Here is an 18,542-nt window from a genome sequence, read left to right as displayed (position 1 = left end):
TTTGAGTATCTAGAAAACATCAAGATGAGCAAGAGATAAATGCTTGGAAAGATTTGATGCACTTAATACTGCTAATGACACAGGTGTGACACTGCTATGTAGTTAGATCACTGCCAAAAGTCAGTGTGCGAACACCATGTATTTTGTAAGTGTCTAACCCGATACACCCCTTGCAGATTATCACCATGCCTTTTTTTGTTGAACACACAGAACTTACTTTTCAATAAAGACAATGCAAAGCAATTATAGTAAACAATGTAGTAAGAGTGCAGAATTTCGCATAATGCTGGTACAGTACAATCTCAAAAAATGTCCTAGTTTGGTAATTTTAGGAGCCTCCAGCATCTGCCCACGTGATTGACCTCATTCACCGCACCGCCATTATTGGAGTATTATTGAAGTCCAACAATGTGGCTCTGGGAGCTGTAACCAGGATCCAGTGATCTGCAGCCCCTAACCTTTTGCAAAGTCAAGGAACCACTTTTATCACCGTCACTAGACCCATGGGGACTGACATAATTCTCACAGCCAGACCTGTCAGTGCCAGTAGTCGCATTGAAGTCATCCATGACGAGAGGAATGTCACCTCACGGGCACCCATCAACCACCGAGTGCAATTGCAAAGGAAATGTCTCCCTCACTGAGACATCACTCACTGCAGTTGTAGCATACACTGAGACAGCAGATAAGGTATGCAGACAGTGCCTTTATCTGAGTTCCTAATATGCTTGTTGAAAGGAGTGATATTGGACACCATCAGACGGAGCAAATCTGCAGCAGCAGTAGCTACTTCCCGAGTATGACAGCTACCAGAGCGACCAAACCAATAAAAGGTATACCTACCTACAGAGATCCGGCTATTTCCAGGTCTGTGCACCTCAGAGAGTGCCACCTCTGAAATGCGTAGTTTACGAAGCTCCTCCGGCAGCAGAACATCATGCCAGAGAGACAAGACATTCCATGAGCCTACCTGGATGGGCCACCTCAAATTGGGATCCGAGTGCTGCCGTGCAGTGCACAACGTCTCAGCACCACACCAGTTCAGATCCCCAACAGGTCTGACCACATTGGCTCTGCAGTGGTATCTACTCTTCCAGGGATAAGGCTCCTGAGGGCTTTCATCCATCCCCTTTCATAATGTGAGTGGCCCTCCTGTGGAAGGCTGTAGCAGAGCTACTCCTACGGAGTGCACAAAAGAGACTTGTCTGCCGTTTCGGAGCTGCGTGAAGTTTTTATGGTGGCTGGAGTACCAATCCTGACTTTGTGGAGAGGTTTACTTACATCGGCAGCAACATTCATGTCTCTGGTGACTCTTCGTGTGAAGTCAGTAGCCGAACTGGGAGAGCATGGGAGATTATGATGTCGCTGGAAATGGGTGTGTGGTGCTTCCGATATCTCTGGAAAAAAGACAAAGGTCCAAGGGCCTCATGTATAAATGGTGCGTACGCACAGAAATGTTGCGTAAGAACTTTTCCACGTTCAAATTGCGATGTATAAAACCTACACTTGGCGTAAAGCCACGCACTTTTCCACGGTACCTCATGCCTTGTCGTACACAAGTTCTCCGCTCGGTTTTGCAGACTGGCGGCACCCAGTGTCAAAGCAGTGCTACTGTTCCTGTGTGATTACTCATTATTTTCATGACACGGCTTTATAAATACACCAAAACTAAACGCATATTGTTTATTAGTGTAATGCATCTGATTGTAATTAACTTGTAACAATATAATTGTCCAGGGTACAGCCATAGTATTCCAAATACCATAACTGCTTTAGCGTTGTTACTCTCACTGCACCTTCCTCTTCTTATTTTTCTTCTTCTTCTTTCAGCTCCTCCCGTTAGGAGTTGCCACGGCGGATCATCTTTTTCCATATTACTCTCACTGCACGACTCGGAGTATTTATATCACTGTATCTGAGTGTGAATCACAGCAGCAGCTGATCAGAAAGAGAATTATCGGTATACAACTTCAAGGACACGCTGTCTCAGCCACTGCAAAACGTTTTAAAGCCTTTCCTGTACAGACCTCGCGGTTCAGAAACAGTTTCATCCCAAGGACTTTAAATGCACTCAATCAATTGCACCTTGTAGAACTGTTTGTACTTATAAGTACAGTCACCCCACTGTAAACTTGCACTATAGTTACTTTGTATAATATTGCACAACCTGAGCCACTTTATAAAGCGCGTATTTACATATGATGACGAGATCATTTTTAAGGTGAAAAGCAGCAAAATATGTTTGTTAAATTATACAGATAAAACTTTAACTTCATTTAAATAATCTATATTCTTCACTGGGAGTGTCATTAAGGATAGAATAATTAAACATGTACTACGAAGATATTTCAATGTTCTTTAAACGTTTTGAAGAATCGACGCTAAGCTTACAGATGGCTTAACTTCTATTACAGAGCTGATTGTGTGGCGATCGGTTACTTGGGGAAAGAAAAGCACTGACTGCAGTGGCGCTACGCAATATATATTGAATATAAAACAGAAAGAAAATAACAACACAGTTAAAAACGCAGAGACAATTTTCGGCAAAAGTTAAATGCTTGTGTCATGAGCACGAGGCGGCTATGCAGTGTCTGCAACAGACGTGGCCATCCACCGTGCATAAGCTACCTTACTGACATTGGCGAGCGAAGGAGCCACCGATTCTTCCTCTGCCCAGTGCCACCACAAGCCTAGAGCCGCCCCTGAGTACTGCTGCAATAAATTATTTCATCGAAGTGAAACACATGTTTAATAACGTGCTTTTAACTCCTATCATCATGAAAATGATATCATGTGTACATAGTATTTTAGTTATTCAGAGCTGTAATATCACGAATGTAATGGATTCTGTGGGAGGAGGAGTTGGGGCGTTACATAAAGCGCGTGCACGAGTGTTAGTTTTCACGCTGATCGGGATTTATGTAGCGGAAGAACGTGAAAGTTGGAGTACGCACAGATTCCTGCATCTGGATTTTTCTGTGCGTAAGCACATTTCAGCTTTTGTGCTTACGCCATGTTATACTGCGAGTTCTACGCATGGCGTTATACATGAGGCCCCAGGTCTTTAGTGTCCTAATGCTCCCTGTTTTGCTATATGGTTGTGAGACATAGATGCTATCCAGTGACCTGAGATTTCTCTTTGGTGAATCCTTGTGTACCGCTGATTTAACTTTGTGTTGAACGAGTGATTGCTCATAGAGCACAGAATGAGGCACATTACCTGTTTTGTGAGGGAGCATGAGTTACGGCACTGCGGCAATGTGGCACAATTCCCCAAGGGTGATTTGGCTCATTGCTGAGAACCTGAGCAGCTGGACCAAGCCGAGAAGACGCCCACATAACACCTGGCTGCGGCAGATGCATTGTCATTTCTGGAGTGTGGGATTGGATTGCATGTCTGCCTGGTGGGGGGGGTTACAAACAGCATCCCAAGCTTTTTCGTCATGTGATAGATGCAGCAACGTGTTCTACCGGTGCATTCTCCCAAACCTGACCTGACCTGATATACCGCTCAACACTAGTGCTTTAAAAAAACTATAATATAGATTAGTTTTATTTATTCATGCTCATAATTATACAGATAAAAGTAAATACTGGCAAAGTATGCTACTGAAATATTTATAGTAATAGTTATAACAATAATTAGAAAATCAATTATCCATAAATAAAGTATATAGAGGCATTTAAATGTTGTGAAAACCATTCTTTATCTTTAAACAATGATATAGTAATGTAGTGTATAATTATTTTGCTACTTGCAGTAACGATAACGTGCAGTGAGTACATTTGACTTGAGCATTCATAGTTTTCATACTCTGTCTCTGTACGTTTAGCATTCATTTGCTCAGAGGTTGATGCGCTTGCTGCTTCCTGAGGAGCTCTTCTTTTCTGCACCCAAGTGGCCCACATCTCTTCTTTTGTCTGCATCTTTTCGCGATGAAACTGTTTAAGTCAGTGTTTGTGTTGCAATAACCTGTTTAGGTACAGTTATTGCTGCAAAAGGGGGGGGTCACACCAGATACTGAAAGCAAAGGTTCACATACATTTGCCACTCACAAATATGTAATATTCGATCATTTTCCCCAATAAATAAATGATCAAGTATAATATTTTTGTCTCATTTGTTTAACTGGTTTCTCTTTGTCTACTTTTAGGACGTGAGTGAAAATCTGATGATGTTTTAGGTCATATTTATGCAGAAATATAGAAAATTCTAAAGGGTTCACAAACTTTCAAGCACAACTGTAGAGTATCCTGAAATTGTCAGAGAGATTCAGATCGAGCAAATTTATTGTTTTATAGGTGAAGGAGTGGTTAATAGCTGTATCTCTACTGGGAACTGCTATATGAATACTTATCGTTGATAGTGTAGTAACACAGCTTCTAAATAGGGTGAAAAACGTATTGTGTACTCTTTGCATTATTTGACAGGTACTCTGTAACTCTAATACACTGTATATATCACTTAAAAGTCACTTCACCTGCCTATGCTCCAACTGGAAAAAACAAAATACTGTAAATGTAACTAATTGTATCTTAACTGTTGTCAGTTGTCTAAAACATTAATAAAAATAATAAGTAGTAATACTTAAGAGAAAAAGCATCTTTGATTTACACATCTTCAAACTCTGCTTAAATTATTTTGGTTTACGTTGAAAAAGACATTGAAGGAATTGTTCACAAAGCAAAAAATAAGGCCATGAAACTATAATGAGGAGGAAAATCACATGCAAAACATTATCAGACTGGAAATAGGTAGAGTCATAGTTTTGACTCAACTATGAATATTTTTCCTGACACATGCATTATCAACTGTATTTTACAGTGTAGTCTGTGAAAATGTAATTTAAATCATGATTTTTAAATACCTTTGAATATAATGTTTTCCCTGTTTTCTTAATTATAGGCAGCAGAGTCAGGCATAGTGAAAATCAAAACTATTGCATCAAGACACACGGACATCTTGGCGGGTAAGACCCAGAAATTACCAATACAATTTTAATGTCAAGCTATAGTTGAACTTTGACTGTATGTAAGTGTTGAGATGAATTTTAAATGTGTGAACAGCAGTGAACACTTAGTAAAATTTAAATATGTTCAGCATTTTTTCCCATTGGGGAACAACAAAGTATATAAAATCAAATTAAGTGGCGTTCTTGCATTGATTTATTAGCTGTGTGTTGAGATTCAGCTTTAAATTTCAATAATTGTGTTATAAAATAGGCTATGATAACTATGGATATCTAAATGCATGCATGTGATTGGCAACTCTAAAATGGCCTGGTGTGAAAGTAGGGTGTGTGTCCAGGGTTGATTCATGCCTTGCATCCTATGGGACAAGGATGACAGGCTTGAAAATAGATGGATGGAGGAATGGATACAATTTCCTGTTGGGGAAAAGGTAAAGGAAACAGACACATAGATATTAGAATATGTATTTTCTTATATGATAAAAGACCACTTCATGTTAAAACTAGTTGTGAAATTTTCTAAGTCAATGGTTCTAAGTGAAATAGTTATAGTGCTGTTGGTTTGTTGGATATATCATGAGGTCTATGTAACTAATACAATATTTGTATTTTTTTTCGCCACGGGCTAATAATATTAGTTTACTTGAGTTGCTTACTGTTGAACATGCTGTTGTGTTTTTTTCATAACCCTTAAATACCAATATATTGAAATGTCCTTTCTAAGTGGATACCAATTGCCCTAAATGTATCATCCTGCCAAATTTTAGCTTTTGGGTTAAATAGGAAATAGGGTTTTTATTGATGAGTGAGTGAGTGAGTGAGTCAGTCAGTAAGTCAGCTTTACATTATTCATATTTAGATAAGTGAGATCTTTTAATATAAGGCTTTCCAAGGTCTTTGTTTGGTATTTATTGGAAATATTTCATATGTAGTAAGTGGTACTAGGGTGTTATACCGTGTTAGCCATTATGAATGTAGAGAAAAGCCAAGCAAGTAAGTGAAAATTTTGTCTTTCAATCCATATCTACATAAATTTAATCTAAATAAAAATAGAAAGCAAATGTATTTCATAGGTCCAAATCATTACTTTCCTGAGCTACCATACTGCAAATGGATTTGTAGCTGTTTTGCAATAAATCTAAAAACAAAACAAAAAAAAAAACAAAAAAACTTTGTGTTGCACATAAGTTGTATGTTTCATAGATAGTATAAAAAGTCACATTTAAGGCTCTAAAGGGTATCTTGCTGTGAAACTTTGTTTAGATAAATTACTGAAGAGGGAAATTGAAAAATGCTTTATGAATTACTGTAAAACAAAAAAAAAATAAAACAAGCTTGGACTTTTCATCAGAATGCAGCAAAAAAAAAGCAGCTCGGACATTGCCATTTGTAGACATAGCACTTGTGCACTTTGGACACACTTCCCAGCTGCTTCTTCCCTTTGCCTGCTCATACTGGCGATCCTCTCTCTGCCTCACTTGCTGACCCTTGGTCAGAGGCAACTCATATGCGAACAGTCCCTTGGCTCAGTCGCTGATGAACATGCACCCAAGCAGATGGACCCTGGCACATCTCCTGGTTGCTGAAGTGCTCTCTAAGTGCTATGTCTGCAAAACAGTGATGACAATGCTGCTTTTTTTTTGTGGGCTTCTCCAGGTTGTCCCATCCTCCTCATATAGCTCTTGACCACCTGAGGAGCGTGTCTCTCTCGGGTCAGGACCCAGGGGCACTACACTGTTACTTCCACAGTGCTCCAGTTGAAAAATACTTGTATAGAGTATAATTATCAAGTTGTTGATGGTGATGATCAAGTGAAGATAGTATTTATGGAGTTTTAATGCCCATTTAAGAGATGCATATTCTTTCAATTATATGTCTTTAGCAGTACAATCAGAGTCAACAATTGTTTTGATTGCTTTTTTACTTTGACATGTCTGTGTCTCATATGCTATACCAATCAGAGAATTAATACTTTGGCCTCATTTTGTTATTGCCTTCTTTTCAAATTCAGGTTGTACCTGCTCAAATAAAATTTTTTAAAAGTTCATGTTTAAGGTCATTGTTTAAGTTTAAGGCTATGCCATTAATTTTGTTTTAAATTCCTTTTTTTTAATACTACATTAATTTTGTGATTGTGTATTTACTTCATGATTTATGTATTAATTTTGTAATCACATGCTTTAAAGATTGATGCGGTTAATCGCAATTAATTATATACATTTATGTGATTAGTTTTTTTTAATATCATTTCCTAACCCTAACTAAAATACATAATAGAAACGAGAAATTACAACTTGTAAAATTTTATTCTCTATAATGTCCATAATGGTACAACCATCTTACTTCAATGTAGGTTCATTGTATTCAAAAAGTACTGAGACTCCTTTACTTTTTTCAGATGTTATGTTGCAGACTTAAGCTAAAATAATTTAGATTCATTATTCCCATATTAGGGCAGCACGGTGGCGCAGTGGGTAGTTAGAAGACTCGGGTTCGCTTCCCGGGTCCTCCCTGCATGGAGTTTGTATGTTCTCCCCGTCTTCGTGGGTTTCCTCCAGGTTCTCCGGTTTCCTTCCACAGTCCAAAGACATGCAGGTTAGGTGCATTGGCGATCCTAAATTGTCCCAAGTATGTGTTTAGTATGATGGTGCATGTGTGTGTGTGTGTGTGCGCACGCCCTACAGTGGTCTGGCGCCCTGCCCAGGGTTTGTTTCCTGCCTTGCGCCCTGTGTGGGCTGGGATTGGCTCCTGCAGACACCTGTGACCCTGTAGTTAGGATATAGCGGGTTGGATAATGGTTGGATGGATTCCCATATTAAGAACCACTCAATACCTCCGAATGAAAAAGAGAAAATAAATTTTACATATTTTTGAAAATTTATTAGAAATTAAAAACTGAAAAATCACATAGTCACAAGTATTCTGACCCTTTTTTCTTTACTTATTTGAAGCACCTTTTTCAGTGATTCCTGTCTGGAGTCTTCTTGATTATGATGTGACAAACTTCGCATACCTAAGTTTGGGGAATTTTTTACTTTCTTTTCTGCAGATCCTGTCAAGTTTTGTTGGGTTGAGTGGACCTTTGGTGGACATCTATTTTCAGGTCTCCCAGAGATGTTCTGTGGGGTTCAAGTTTAGATTCTATATGGGCATCTCAAGGACATTTGAAGATATCCACAAGCCACTCTTGTGTTATCTTTGCTTTGTGCTTAGTATTAATGTCCTGTTTGAAGGTAAACCTTAAGCCAAGTTTGAGGTCAGGGGTGATTTATCCATTCTTTTTCCCACAACCCTGATGAGTCTTGCAATTCCTTCCAAAGTAAAACAAGCCCACAGCATGGTGCAGCCCTGAATATGTTTCTTTGTTGACATGGTATAACACAGGCAAATAGCAGTGCCTGATTTCATCCAGATTTGACACTTAAGAGTTGAGACCATACAGTTTAATCTTGCTTTTATCAGACAGAGAATCTTGTTTCTCATAGTCTGAGACTCCTTTAGGTGTCTTTTTGCAGACTCAAAGCAAGCTTTAATGTTTCTTAATGAGGAAAGGTTTGATGGAGTATTTGCAGTGATGATTATTATTTTCTTAGATTCTCCTGTCTTCACATAGGTTCTCTGGAGCTCAGCCAGAAAGAACATCGAAGTCTTTCTCCCCTGATTGTCAGTTTGGCCAGAAAGCCAGCTCTAGGAAAGTGATTGATTGTTCCAGAATTATGATGTCAGCTGTGCTCTTGGGAATCTTTAATGCTGCAAAAGTTTTTTTAGTAGCATCCCCCAGATTTGTGCCTCAACACAATCCTTTCTGTAGGCAATTCCTTGACCACATTGCTTAGATTTTGCTGTGAACTGAAATGGTCAGCTGGGAGACATTAGAACATTAGAACAATCATTGAGAATAGGCCATTCAGCCTAACAAAGCTTGCCAGTGCTATCCACTTAATTCTTTCAAAATAACATTGTGTCTTGTTTTGAAAATCTGTAAACTCTACTACACTCTTTGGTAACTTATTCTGTGTTGTGCAGTGCATAGTGTTGAGTCCACTGTGACTCCTAAATTCTTCTCATAAGGTGTACTTTCAATTTTCAGATCTCCCATTATATGTACAGGTAAGTGAATGCCTTTCCAAATCATGTCAAACCAATTGAATTTACCACAGGTGGTCTCAACGATGATCAATAGAATGGAATGCATCTGAGACGTATTTAAAGTATTATAGCAATATGTTTGAATATTTGAATCAATATGATGTTTCAATTTTTTATTTTCAATACATTTTAAAAGGTTTCAACATACCTATTTTTGCTTTGTCATTTTCGGATATTGAATGTTGCTTGATGTATGGAAAAATTAATTTACACAGTTGTAGCAAAAGACTGCCGCATAATAAAATGTTAAAAGATTAAAGGATACTCCCACGTCCAAGATAAAAGTGACCACTTGACCTCATCCAGTCAAGATGGAGTCAAGTGTGGAGGACGGACAAAGCTTGCCTGGGAGGTGTGGAGGTGAAGAAAAGAGAGAGAAGAATAATTGTATTTTGCTTTATGCCACTTTTGAAGCCTTTTTGTAAGGTATTATTATTATTAAACCTCTTATTTATATCGGGACTTGTGTCTGAGAGGTTGTTTTTGGGGTTTGGGGTGCTGCATCGCCCCCTGGTGGTCACAACATATAGTTTTGAACTTTGGCCAAAAAGACCTTTATAACAAATGGATCACTGTCATGAGTTTTGGCAAACACTAGACATGTCTTTATGCAGCCTTTTTGAGTATTTCCTCCCATCTACAGTGCATCCGGAAAGTATTCACAGCGCATCACTTTTTCCACATTTTGTTATGTTACAGCCTTATTCCAAAATGGATTAAATTCATTTTTTTCTTCAGAAATCTACACACAACACCCCCAAACACCCCATAATAACAACGTGAAAAATGTTACTTGAGATTTTTGCAAATTTATTAAAAAATAGAAAAACTAAGAAAGCACATGTACATAAGTATTCACAGCCTTTGCCATGAAGCTCAAAATTGAGCTCAGGTTCATCCTGTTTCCCCTGATCATCCTTGAGATGTTTCTGCAGCTTATTTGGAGTCCACCTGTGTTAAATTCAGTTGATTGGACGTGATTTGGAAAGGCACACACCTGTCTATATAAGGTCCCACAGTTGACAGTTCATGTCAGAGCACAAACCAAGCATGAAGTCAAAGGAATTTCTGTAGACCTCCAAGACAGGATTGTCTCGAGGCACAAATCTGGGGAAGGTTACAGAAAATTTTCTGCGGCTTTGAAGGTCCCAATGAGCACAGTGGCCTCCATCATCCGTAAGTGGAAGAAGTTCGAAACCACCAGGACTCTTCCTAGAACTGTCCCGTTATCTAAACTGAGCGATCGGGGTAGAAGGGCCTTAGTCAGGGAGGTGACCAAGAACCCGATGGTCACTCTGTCAGAGCTCCAGAGGTCCTCTGTGAAGAGAGGAGAACCTTCCAGAAGGACAACCATCTTTGCAACAATTTACCAATCAGGTCTGTATGGTAGAGTGGCCAGACGGAAGCCACTCCATAGTAAAAGGCACATGGCAGCCCGCCTCGAGTTTGCCAAAAGGCACCTGAAGGACTCTCAGACCATGAGAAACAAAATTCTCTGGTCTGATGAGACAAAGATTGAACTCTTTGGTGTGAATGCCACGCATCATGTTTGGAGGAAACCAGGCACCGTTCATCACAAGACCAATACCATCTGTACAGTGAAGCATGGTGGTGGCAGCATCGTGCTGTGGGGATGTTTTTCAGCGGCAGGAACTGGGAGACTAGTCAGGATAAAGGGGAAGATGACTGCAGCAATGTACAGAGCTATTCTGGATGAAAACCTGCTCCAGAGCGCTCTTGACCTCAGACTGGGGCGACGGTTCATCTTTCAGCAGAACAACAACCCTAAGCACACAGCCAAGATATCAAAGGAGTGGCTTCAGGACAACTCTGTGAATGTCCTTGAGTGGCCATGCCAGAGCCCAGACTTGAATCCGATTGAACATCTCTGGCTGTGCACCGACACTTCCAATCCAACCTGATGGAGCTTGAGAGGTGCTGCAAAGAGGAATGGGCAAAACTGGCCAAGGATAGGTGTGCCAAGCTTGTGGCATCATATTCAAAAAGACTTGAGGCTGTAATTGCTGCCAAAGGTGCATCGACAAAGTATTGAGCAAAGGCTGTGAATACTTACGTACATGTGATTTCTCAGTTTTTTTTATTTTGAATAAATTTGCAATTTATTGTCATTATGGGTTGTTGTGTGTAGAATTCTGAGGACAAAAATTAATTTAATCCATTTTGGAATAAGGCTGTAACATAACAAAATGTGGAAAAAGTGATGCGCTGTGAATACTTTCCGGATGCACTGTATATACCAACCAGGGTTATGCAGAGTCCTTGAGATAGTTGAGTGGTGCACCTTTACTCCAGTCTCAGCTACTGAACTCTGTAGCTCCTTGAAAGAGATTGTTGATCTTTCTGTGGTATCTGTAACAAATCGTACATCTGTCTACGTCAAGTGTTTCAAGGATTGCCTTTACTAGGCTGCTTGTGCATGGTTTGACTTTGCTTCCAGTTCTGAATTGTTTGATCTGACGGTGCTCATGGAAACATCCGGACACTTTAATACTGTTTTTCCTAATTTAATTATGTGTATTATTGAAATGTTCTTATTCTTCATTTTCAAAGTTGTTCTTGAGATTCATGGCAATTTTTTTTAACATAAAACAATATCTTAAAAAATGTAATACTTTGAAATAAAAAGTATCACAGAGAATAAAATTTCAAAACATAATTTGTTATTCAGTAAAGTTGGAGGAAATTCAAAGATCTGCATAATATTACAAGGTGCTATATCTCCAAATATTAAACTGTAAGTGCTCTAAACAAGTCTGCTAACAGGCTTCTTTAAATGCTTCCTTCTGAATAGTAGTACAATCCTTATGCTAGCTTTCATCAATTCATTGTAAAAAAATTGTAATAGTTTAACATGTGTACATTAAACTAAGAACATATACTTTGCAAGAACCTTGAGAAAAACTTATTGTAAAAAATAGTTCATGACAGTGTGCAGTGAAGAGGTGTTGCTGTGCAACAATTACTGTTATTAACAAACCTTGCTATATACTGTAAAGTCTATCTCACTGTGTTTTGTGCACACATTATAAAGATATTATATGGCAAAGCACTTAGTAAGCCTAACAGAATATTTTATAGTTCAAAAATTAATTTGTGTAGACATGTGGTTAGCAATTAAGTAAAATGCCAATGATTTATACAAATTAGGAAAAGTAAAAGTTAAAATAGCTGATCGTGTTGCCCATGTAGACTCTCCCATATTGCAATTGTTGATCTGCACTTGTTAGTTGTTATAAATCACCAATATAACAAAATTTTAAATAAAGGGGAAAAAATACCTTTTTACTATTTTGGAGAAGTTTGGGTTTGGCCCGAACATTTGTGCATGGATTAAATTACTGTATACTAACCCAGAAGCTTCAGTTTGCATCAATAACATTTGCTCAGACTACTTTAAACTAGAACGTGGCACAAGACAAGGATGCCCTTTGTCACCACTGCTGTTTGCAATTGCCATTGAACCACTGGCAATACATTGTCGAAATACTGATCAGATAAAGGGGATTAGCAGAGAAGGACTGGAACAGAAAATCTCATTATATGCAGATGACATGGTACTGTATATATCGGACCCAGAAAATTCTGTGCCTGCAGTCTTAGCAGCACTCACAGAATTTCAAAAGCTCTCTGGTCTCAGAATTAATCTGAATAAAAGTGTACTCTTTCCGGTGAATTCGCAAGCATATAATATTAGATTAGACACCCTTCCTTTTATCATTGCAGAACAGTTTAAATACCTCGGGGTAAACATCACAAGTAAACATAAAGCTCTTTATCAAAAAATTTAAGTGTCTGTATGGAAAAAATTAAACAAGACTTGCATAGATGGTCAACCCTTCATCTCACACTAGCTGGAAGAATTAACACTGTTAAGATGAATATTCTTCCTAAGCTCCTTTTTTTATTTCAAAACATACCAATATACATTAATAAATCGTTCTTTAAGCAATTAGATTCAACAATAACCTCATTTATTTGGAATTCTAAACATCCACGCATCAAAAGAGCGACCCTACAAAGACAAAAGGCAGAAGGCGGCATGGCTCTACCTAACTTCCAGTTTTATTACTGGGCGGCAAATATACAGTCGATAAGAACCTGGACACAAATAGAAGAACATACACAGGCATGGACCGCAATAGAAGTAAAATCCTGCAGTACTTCTTTGTATTCCTTGCTTTGTGCTCCAATAAACACACGTTATCGGCAATACACTAATAACCCAATTGTGCTCCACTCACTTAGAATCTGGAACCAATGTAGAAAGCATTTTAAGGCGGAGAAGCTTCTTTCTGTGGCACCCTGCAAAAGAACCACCTCTTTCAACCCTCACAAACATATGCAGTTTTAATATCTGGAAAAATTTGGAATTAACTTGCTTAGAGACCTTTATATAGACAACGTCTTTGCATCCTATGAACAATTACGTTCCAAATTTAACATTCCAGCTACAAATTTCTTTCACTATCTTCAAATCAGGAACTTTGTTAAACAGAACCTTCCAGATTTTCCTCATCTTGCACCCTCATCCACGCTGGAAAAATTATTGCTCAATTTCAAGGAGTTAGACTCCATCTCTACAATATATAAAATCCTTTTACAATCCCTTCCTTTCAAAGATCCAAGAGGACACTGGGAAAATGACCTCTCAATTAATATATCAGAAAAGGAGTGGAAAGTAGCAATGCAGAGAATTCACTCAAGCTCCATATGCGCAAAGCATACAATTATACAACTCAAAATTATATATCGAGCACATCTGTCTCGACTAAAACTCTCAAAATGTTTCCAGGGCATGATCCAACCTGCGAGCGTTGCAAAAGCCCCAGCCTCACTGGGTCACATGTTCTGGGCCTGCACCAAATTAACATTATTCTGGACAAAATTTTTAATTACCTCTCAGACAGTCTTGGACTCACAATCCCTCCTAACCCATTAACAGCTGTGTTTGGGGTTCTTCCAGAGGGTCTTAAAGTGGAGAAAGACAAACAAATTGTGATTGCATTCACTACACTGTTGGCACGCAGACTTATTCTGATAAACTGGAAGAACCCAAACTCTCCTCTTTTAAGTCAGTGGGAAACTGATGTGTTATATTATTTAAAATTGGAAAAAATCAAATACTCAGTTAGAGGATCTGTGCAGACTTTTTTCAAAACATGGCAGGATCTAATCAGTAATATTTTGAAATGATTTTATAAAGCACAGAGAATTTGTTGATTTAGGTATTTTTAAAAGCCTTAAATTTTACACCGTTTGGCTTGCTCTCTCTCTCAAGGGTGGGGATCGATCTGTTCTTAGCATAATTCTTTTTTTTGTAAAAACTTGATTGCTATGTATTGATTGTAATAAAATTAATAAATAAATAAAAAAAAAAAAAAAAGGGGAAAAAATACAGCTGATTTACATTAGAAATGATGGAAATTGTGTGAATTAATCCAACAGTATACTTGAAAGTATATAACAAGTTCCCTTTTAGTGTATCTGATTCTGCTGTGTGTTGTGGCACTGCTATGTACACCTCTGTACTGCATTCTATTTTGGTGTCATGCTAATTGAGGACAAAGGGTAATACTTATGTGAAAAAAATATTCGTTAAATCTGAACCAACGTTTAGGAATTAGTGCTTTACTACAGATCCATTTCATCATTGAAAGAAGATAACATCATGCTTGCTATGTTAAAAAAAAAAAACTTGGATAATAATAAGCAGATAAGCTGAAACATATGGATAAGTGGGGAAGGGTGTTATTTATCAAAGATTGAGTCTGAAGGACTTTTCATAGTGAAGAAAGGACAAACATTTCGCTTATCTCTTCTACATCACACATATTTTGACCTTCTGTATCATTTGTTTATTTCCCCATCCTACTTATTGGAGCAAAGCACTTCCTGCTCCCGATTATCCATGTTATTATTATACACTTGTTAATTCAATATCAGTGAAATATTTGATACCAAATAGCATAGAAAAGTATATTTTTTGGGTTGAATATACTAAATATATTATTTTCCCCATGTGGTTTGTAGTGATGGTCAAGAAAAAGTATAATCTCATGTTTTCTTGAATAATGGAATTAACATTCCTGATGGTATTAGAGTCTATGGTGACCAAAACTGGACAACAGCAAATAATGTGAAAACGCCTATGAAAAAATTTTATGTTACTTGTTGCATAATCCATTTACACAGTAAAGTCATTCTATTATATAAAAAAAATAGTGGGCTCTGCCCCCTGCTCACTTCGCTCACCCACCCCTGGGTTTGGTTTGCCGGATATACAATTTTAAGAGATTGTTGTTTTCATGGGAATTGTTAAAAATAATATAATGTGCATTAATATTAATTAATAATATGCATTATTTTCACTTTTACTTTAAAACTTTTGTAAAAACAATACTTGTCCTTTATTTCCGGCAATGGGCGTGGTTAAATCTCATTCTCGCAGGATGTATAACGCTGCTCATGTTTGGTGTGGTGGGGGGGATGGTTGCTGAATGCATGCTACGGAGAAGTGGTCAGATCATCAGCTGGCTTGCTGGTGCTGGCGAGCTGCATGTTCTTCTTGTTGCACTGTGCGTCGATCATTTAAAAGCCTGTACAGCAGCTGTCCTTTTGCCACTTCGCGTCTCTGCCGATCTCGTTGTGATTGGGGTGGCGGGGGGTGGGGAACGCACACTAAGGAGAAGCAGTTGGATCATCTGCTGGCAAGCTGCGTATTCTGCTTGTCATTGTTTTAAGAGCCCGGAGCTCATGAAGTGTGTCTGCCAAAAGCATTCTAACAACTGCTAGGTTAGATGTCCATGAACTTGTTTTAAATGTTGTCTCACTACCTTGTCTCGCGTGACGCTAAAGTGTGTCTCGCGGGACATCAGATTATCTTCTGAGAAGATCACGGTTAATCTCCCAAGTCTCCCTTCCAAGATTTTTTTTTATAATAGAGAGATATGTGCCTTTCATGGTTAAACATTATTGAATAAATTCTTTCGGAAAATGAAAATAATGCACAGAAAGGAAGCATTTTTGGACAGAATTGAGCTTTTAAATTGAGGACAGGACTGTTGACTAATAAACCAGCAGGAGAGATGGGTCTTGAATTCAAAACTGTTACAATAACTGTAATGCAGTACCATATCTTATGACTAAACTGTCATTACTAGTGCATGATCATTTTTTTATCTTGAAGTACAAATTGTTATGATAGGTTGATTGTGTTTTTTTTTTTTTTTAACGATAATTTCTGCAACACTTGACAATCTTTCATAAAGGCAGTGAAATCTGCTTCAACCTCTCCACAGTAACACTGCATAGTTGTTCATTGGTAATAATATTTAATCCTAAATTTGACAATCTTTTTTACATCAATTTATTTTTTAATAAGTATAAAATCTTAATAATTCTATAATACTGCATCAAAGCACCACTGTATTTTTATTTTTAAAGTTAGATTAATAAAGTTAATCTAATCAGTGGTTTATGCTGTTTCCTCACCACTCCATTTACTTGCAAACTCTGTAAACTCTCCATAAGTATATTTGGGTAACCTGCAGATACTGTGGCTTGTTCACCTCAAAGATGTACATTTTAGGTTAATTCCTAAATCTGAATTGGTTCACTGTGAATGTGTAATGCATGTGCAACTATGTACTGTAATGGAGCTGTATACCTATCAGAGCTGATTTTTACTTTGTGATAAAGTGAAAATATGTTTTCAGAAAGGCTTTCAAAATTAAATCTAAAGCAAAACAAATCTTGGAATAGCCCAGTTCATATGTTTTAAAATTCACCTGAACTGAACAGTTCATGCAAGAGAGCCCACAACTACTATCATTGAGTTTAGACAGATCTTTACAGATAAATGGGCCAAAATATCACCAAGCAATCTTACCCAATTGGTTAACAGGTATAGAAGACACTAGAAAGTACAGCTTTTGTTTAACTAAGTTCTGTTATAAAACACAGGTGAAGTAATTCTTGTTATCAATTTAATGCTAGAAATTCAGGAAAAATATAAACTGTTGTCATCCTTTTTTAACCACTGTATTAAGTTTCATATGTTCTTCATCACAATGATGTTTTTTAAAATGATGCATTCAAGTGTTACAGCAGAACTTATTCTTTGGTCATTACTGTAATCTGTATGAGGAAAACTGGATTAAGGCTGTTTCTCTTTTTTCTTTTAATTCGTTCCTACAGCTCTTAAAGAAAACAGCTCTGAGGTAGTGCAACCCTTTTTAATGGGTTGTGGAACTAAGGAACCGAAGATAACTCAGTTGTGCCTAGCAGCTATTCAGAGGCTTATGTCACATGAAGTTGTTTCTGAGGTAAAAGAAAAAAAACATTAACAAGAATAAGATGTTGGATCACGAATTGTCAAATATTATATCTGTATGTATTTAATGATTGTATGTGGTTTGTGGCATTTTTTTAAACTCTAAAGCACTTTTTTCACTGCACTGCCTACAATTTCACAAATTATTTTTGAGCAAATAAAGAATTACTGTAATTGTGAAAAATAAGCTTTAATCTGCTATAGAAAATGTCTCCTGTTCAGACAAAACATGACCAAAAATGTATATGGATGGGTACTTTTTCTGAGGTGAGCAAAGTAAATTGTGTCCCTTTATAGTTTATGAACAAATTGTTCTATTGTTTAACTATAGTTTGTTCTTTGTGTTACATAACCCTTAGTAGTTCATAATGAGGTTTATTTTTGACAGTGAAAATGAAGGTTTTTGTTGTAAATAAAACAGTTTTAGTCAAATGGTGAAAATGCTGGCAGTTTATTGCTAGCATTGAGCTTGTTGCTTTCATGCCACATTAGCTGGTCAGTGGTATACTTTATTAGGTCATATTCATAAAGATAGAAGCCTTTTCTGTTTTGTTATAATGTTGTGGCACACTGAAGTGATAGATATTTGCTGACACAAAACAATAAATTATTAACGATTTTGTGCTAAATTGTAGGCTGGAAACCATTTGTGAACTCAGAGCAAAGTAATTGTCTACACTTAATTGTTGCTCTGTCTGCATACAATACATTTTCTTTGGTTTGCATTACAACCTGGGAGTTATGCTTCCACTGTAGCACTTATTAAAGCTTACAAAGCTCTACAATTATTAATAGTAGACTATTAGATTAACACTTTTCAGTTACCAAGAATAATCCACTTTAACATTTGGCAACATGATCCAAATCCAACAGAACCCAACCCAAATTGGTCAGGTGTAATTATTATTTTCTACTTCTTCGGATTCAGCGGGTTAGAAAATGGATGGATGGATGTGGAATCTCATTTCTTATTGTTCAGTACGCATTCTTCTTCTTCTTCTTCTTCTTTCGGCTACTCCCGTTAGGAGTTGCCACAGTAGATCATCTTCTTCCATATCTTTCTGTCCTCT

At 37.6% G+C, this 18,542-nt stretch overlaps 1 protein-coding gene across 4 annotated transcripts in view; it reads left to right on the top strand.

Annotated features, from left to right (window-relative positions):
* mon2 (MON2 homolog, regulator of endosome-to-Golgi trafficking) overlaps positions 1-18,542 on the top strand; it is a 174,531-nt gene that overhangs the window by 58,823 nt on the left and 97,166 nt on the right. For all 4 annotated transcript variants that reach the window (XM_039760848.1, XM_039760846.1, XM_039760847.1 and 1 more), the window contains exons 2-3: positions 4,907-4,970; positions 17,337-17,464. In XM_039760848.1, the coding sequence (XP_039616782.1) occupies positions 4,907-4,970; positions 17,337-17,464 (192 nt within the window). The remainder of the gene's footprint in view (positions 1-4,906; positions 4,971-17,336; positions 17,465-18,542) is intronic.

Source organism: Polypterus senegalus, chromosome 8 (assembly GCF_016835505.1).
Source record: "Polypterus senegalus isolate Bchr_013 chromosome 8, ASM1683550v1, whole genome shotgun sequence".
NCBI classification, from domain to species: Eukaryota; Metazoa; Chordata; class Cladistia; order Polypteriformes; family Polypteridae; genus Polypterus; species Polypterus senegalus.
The sequence above is the reverse complement of the archived record's forward strand: the minus strand, read 5'-3'. Positions and strand labels throughout refer to the sequence as shown.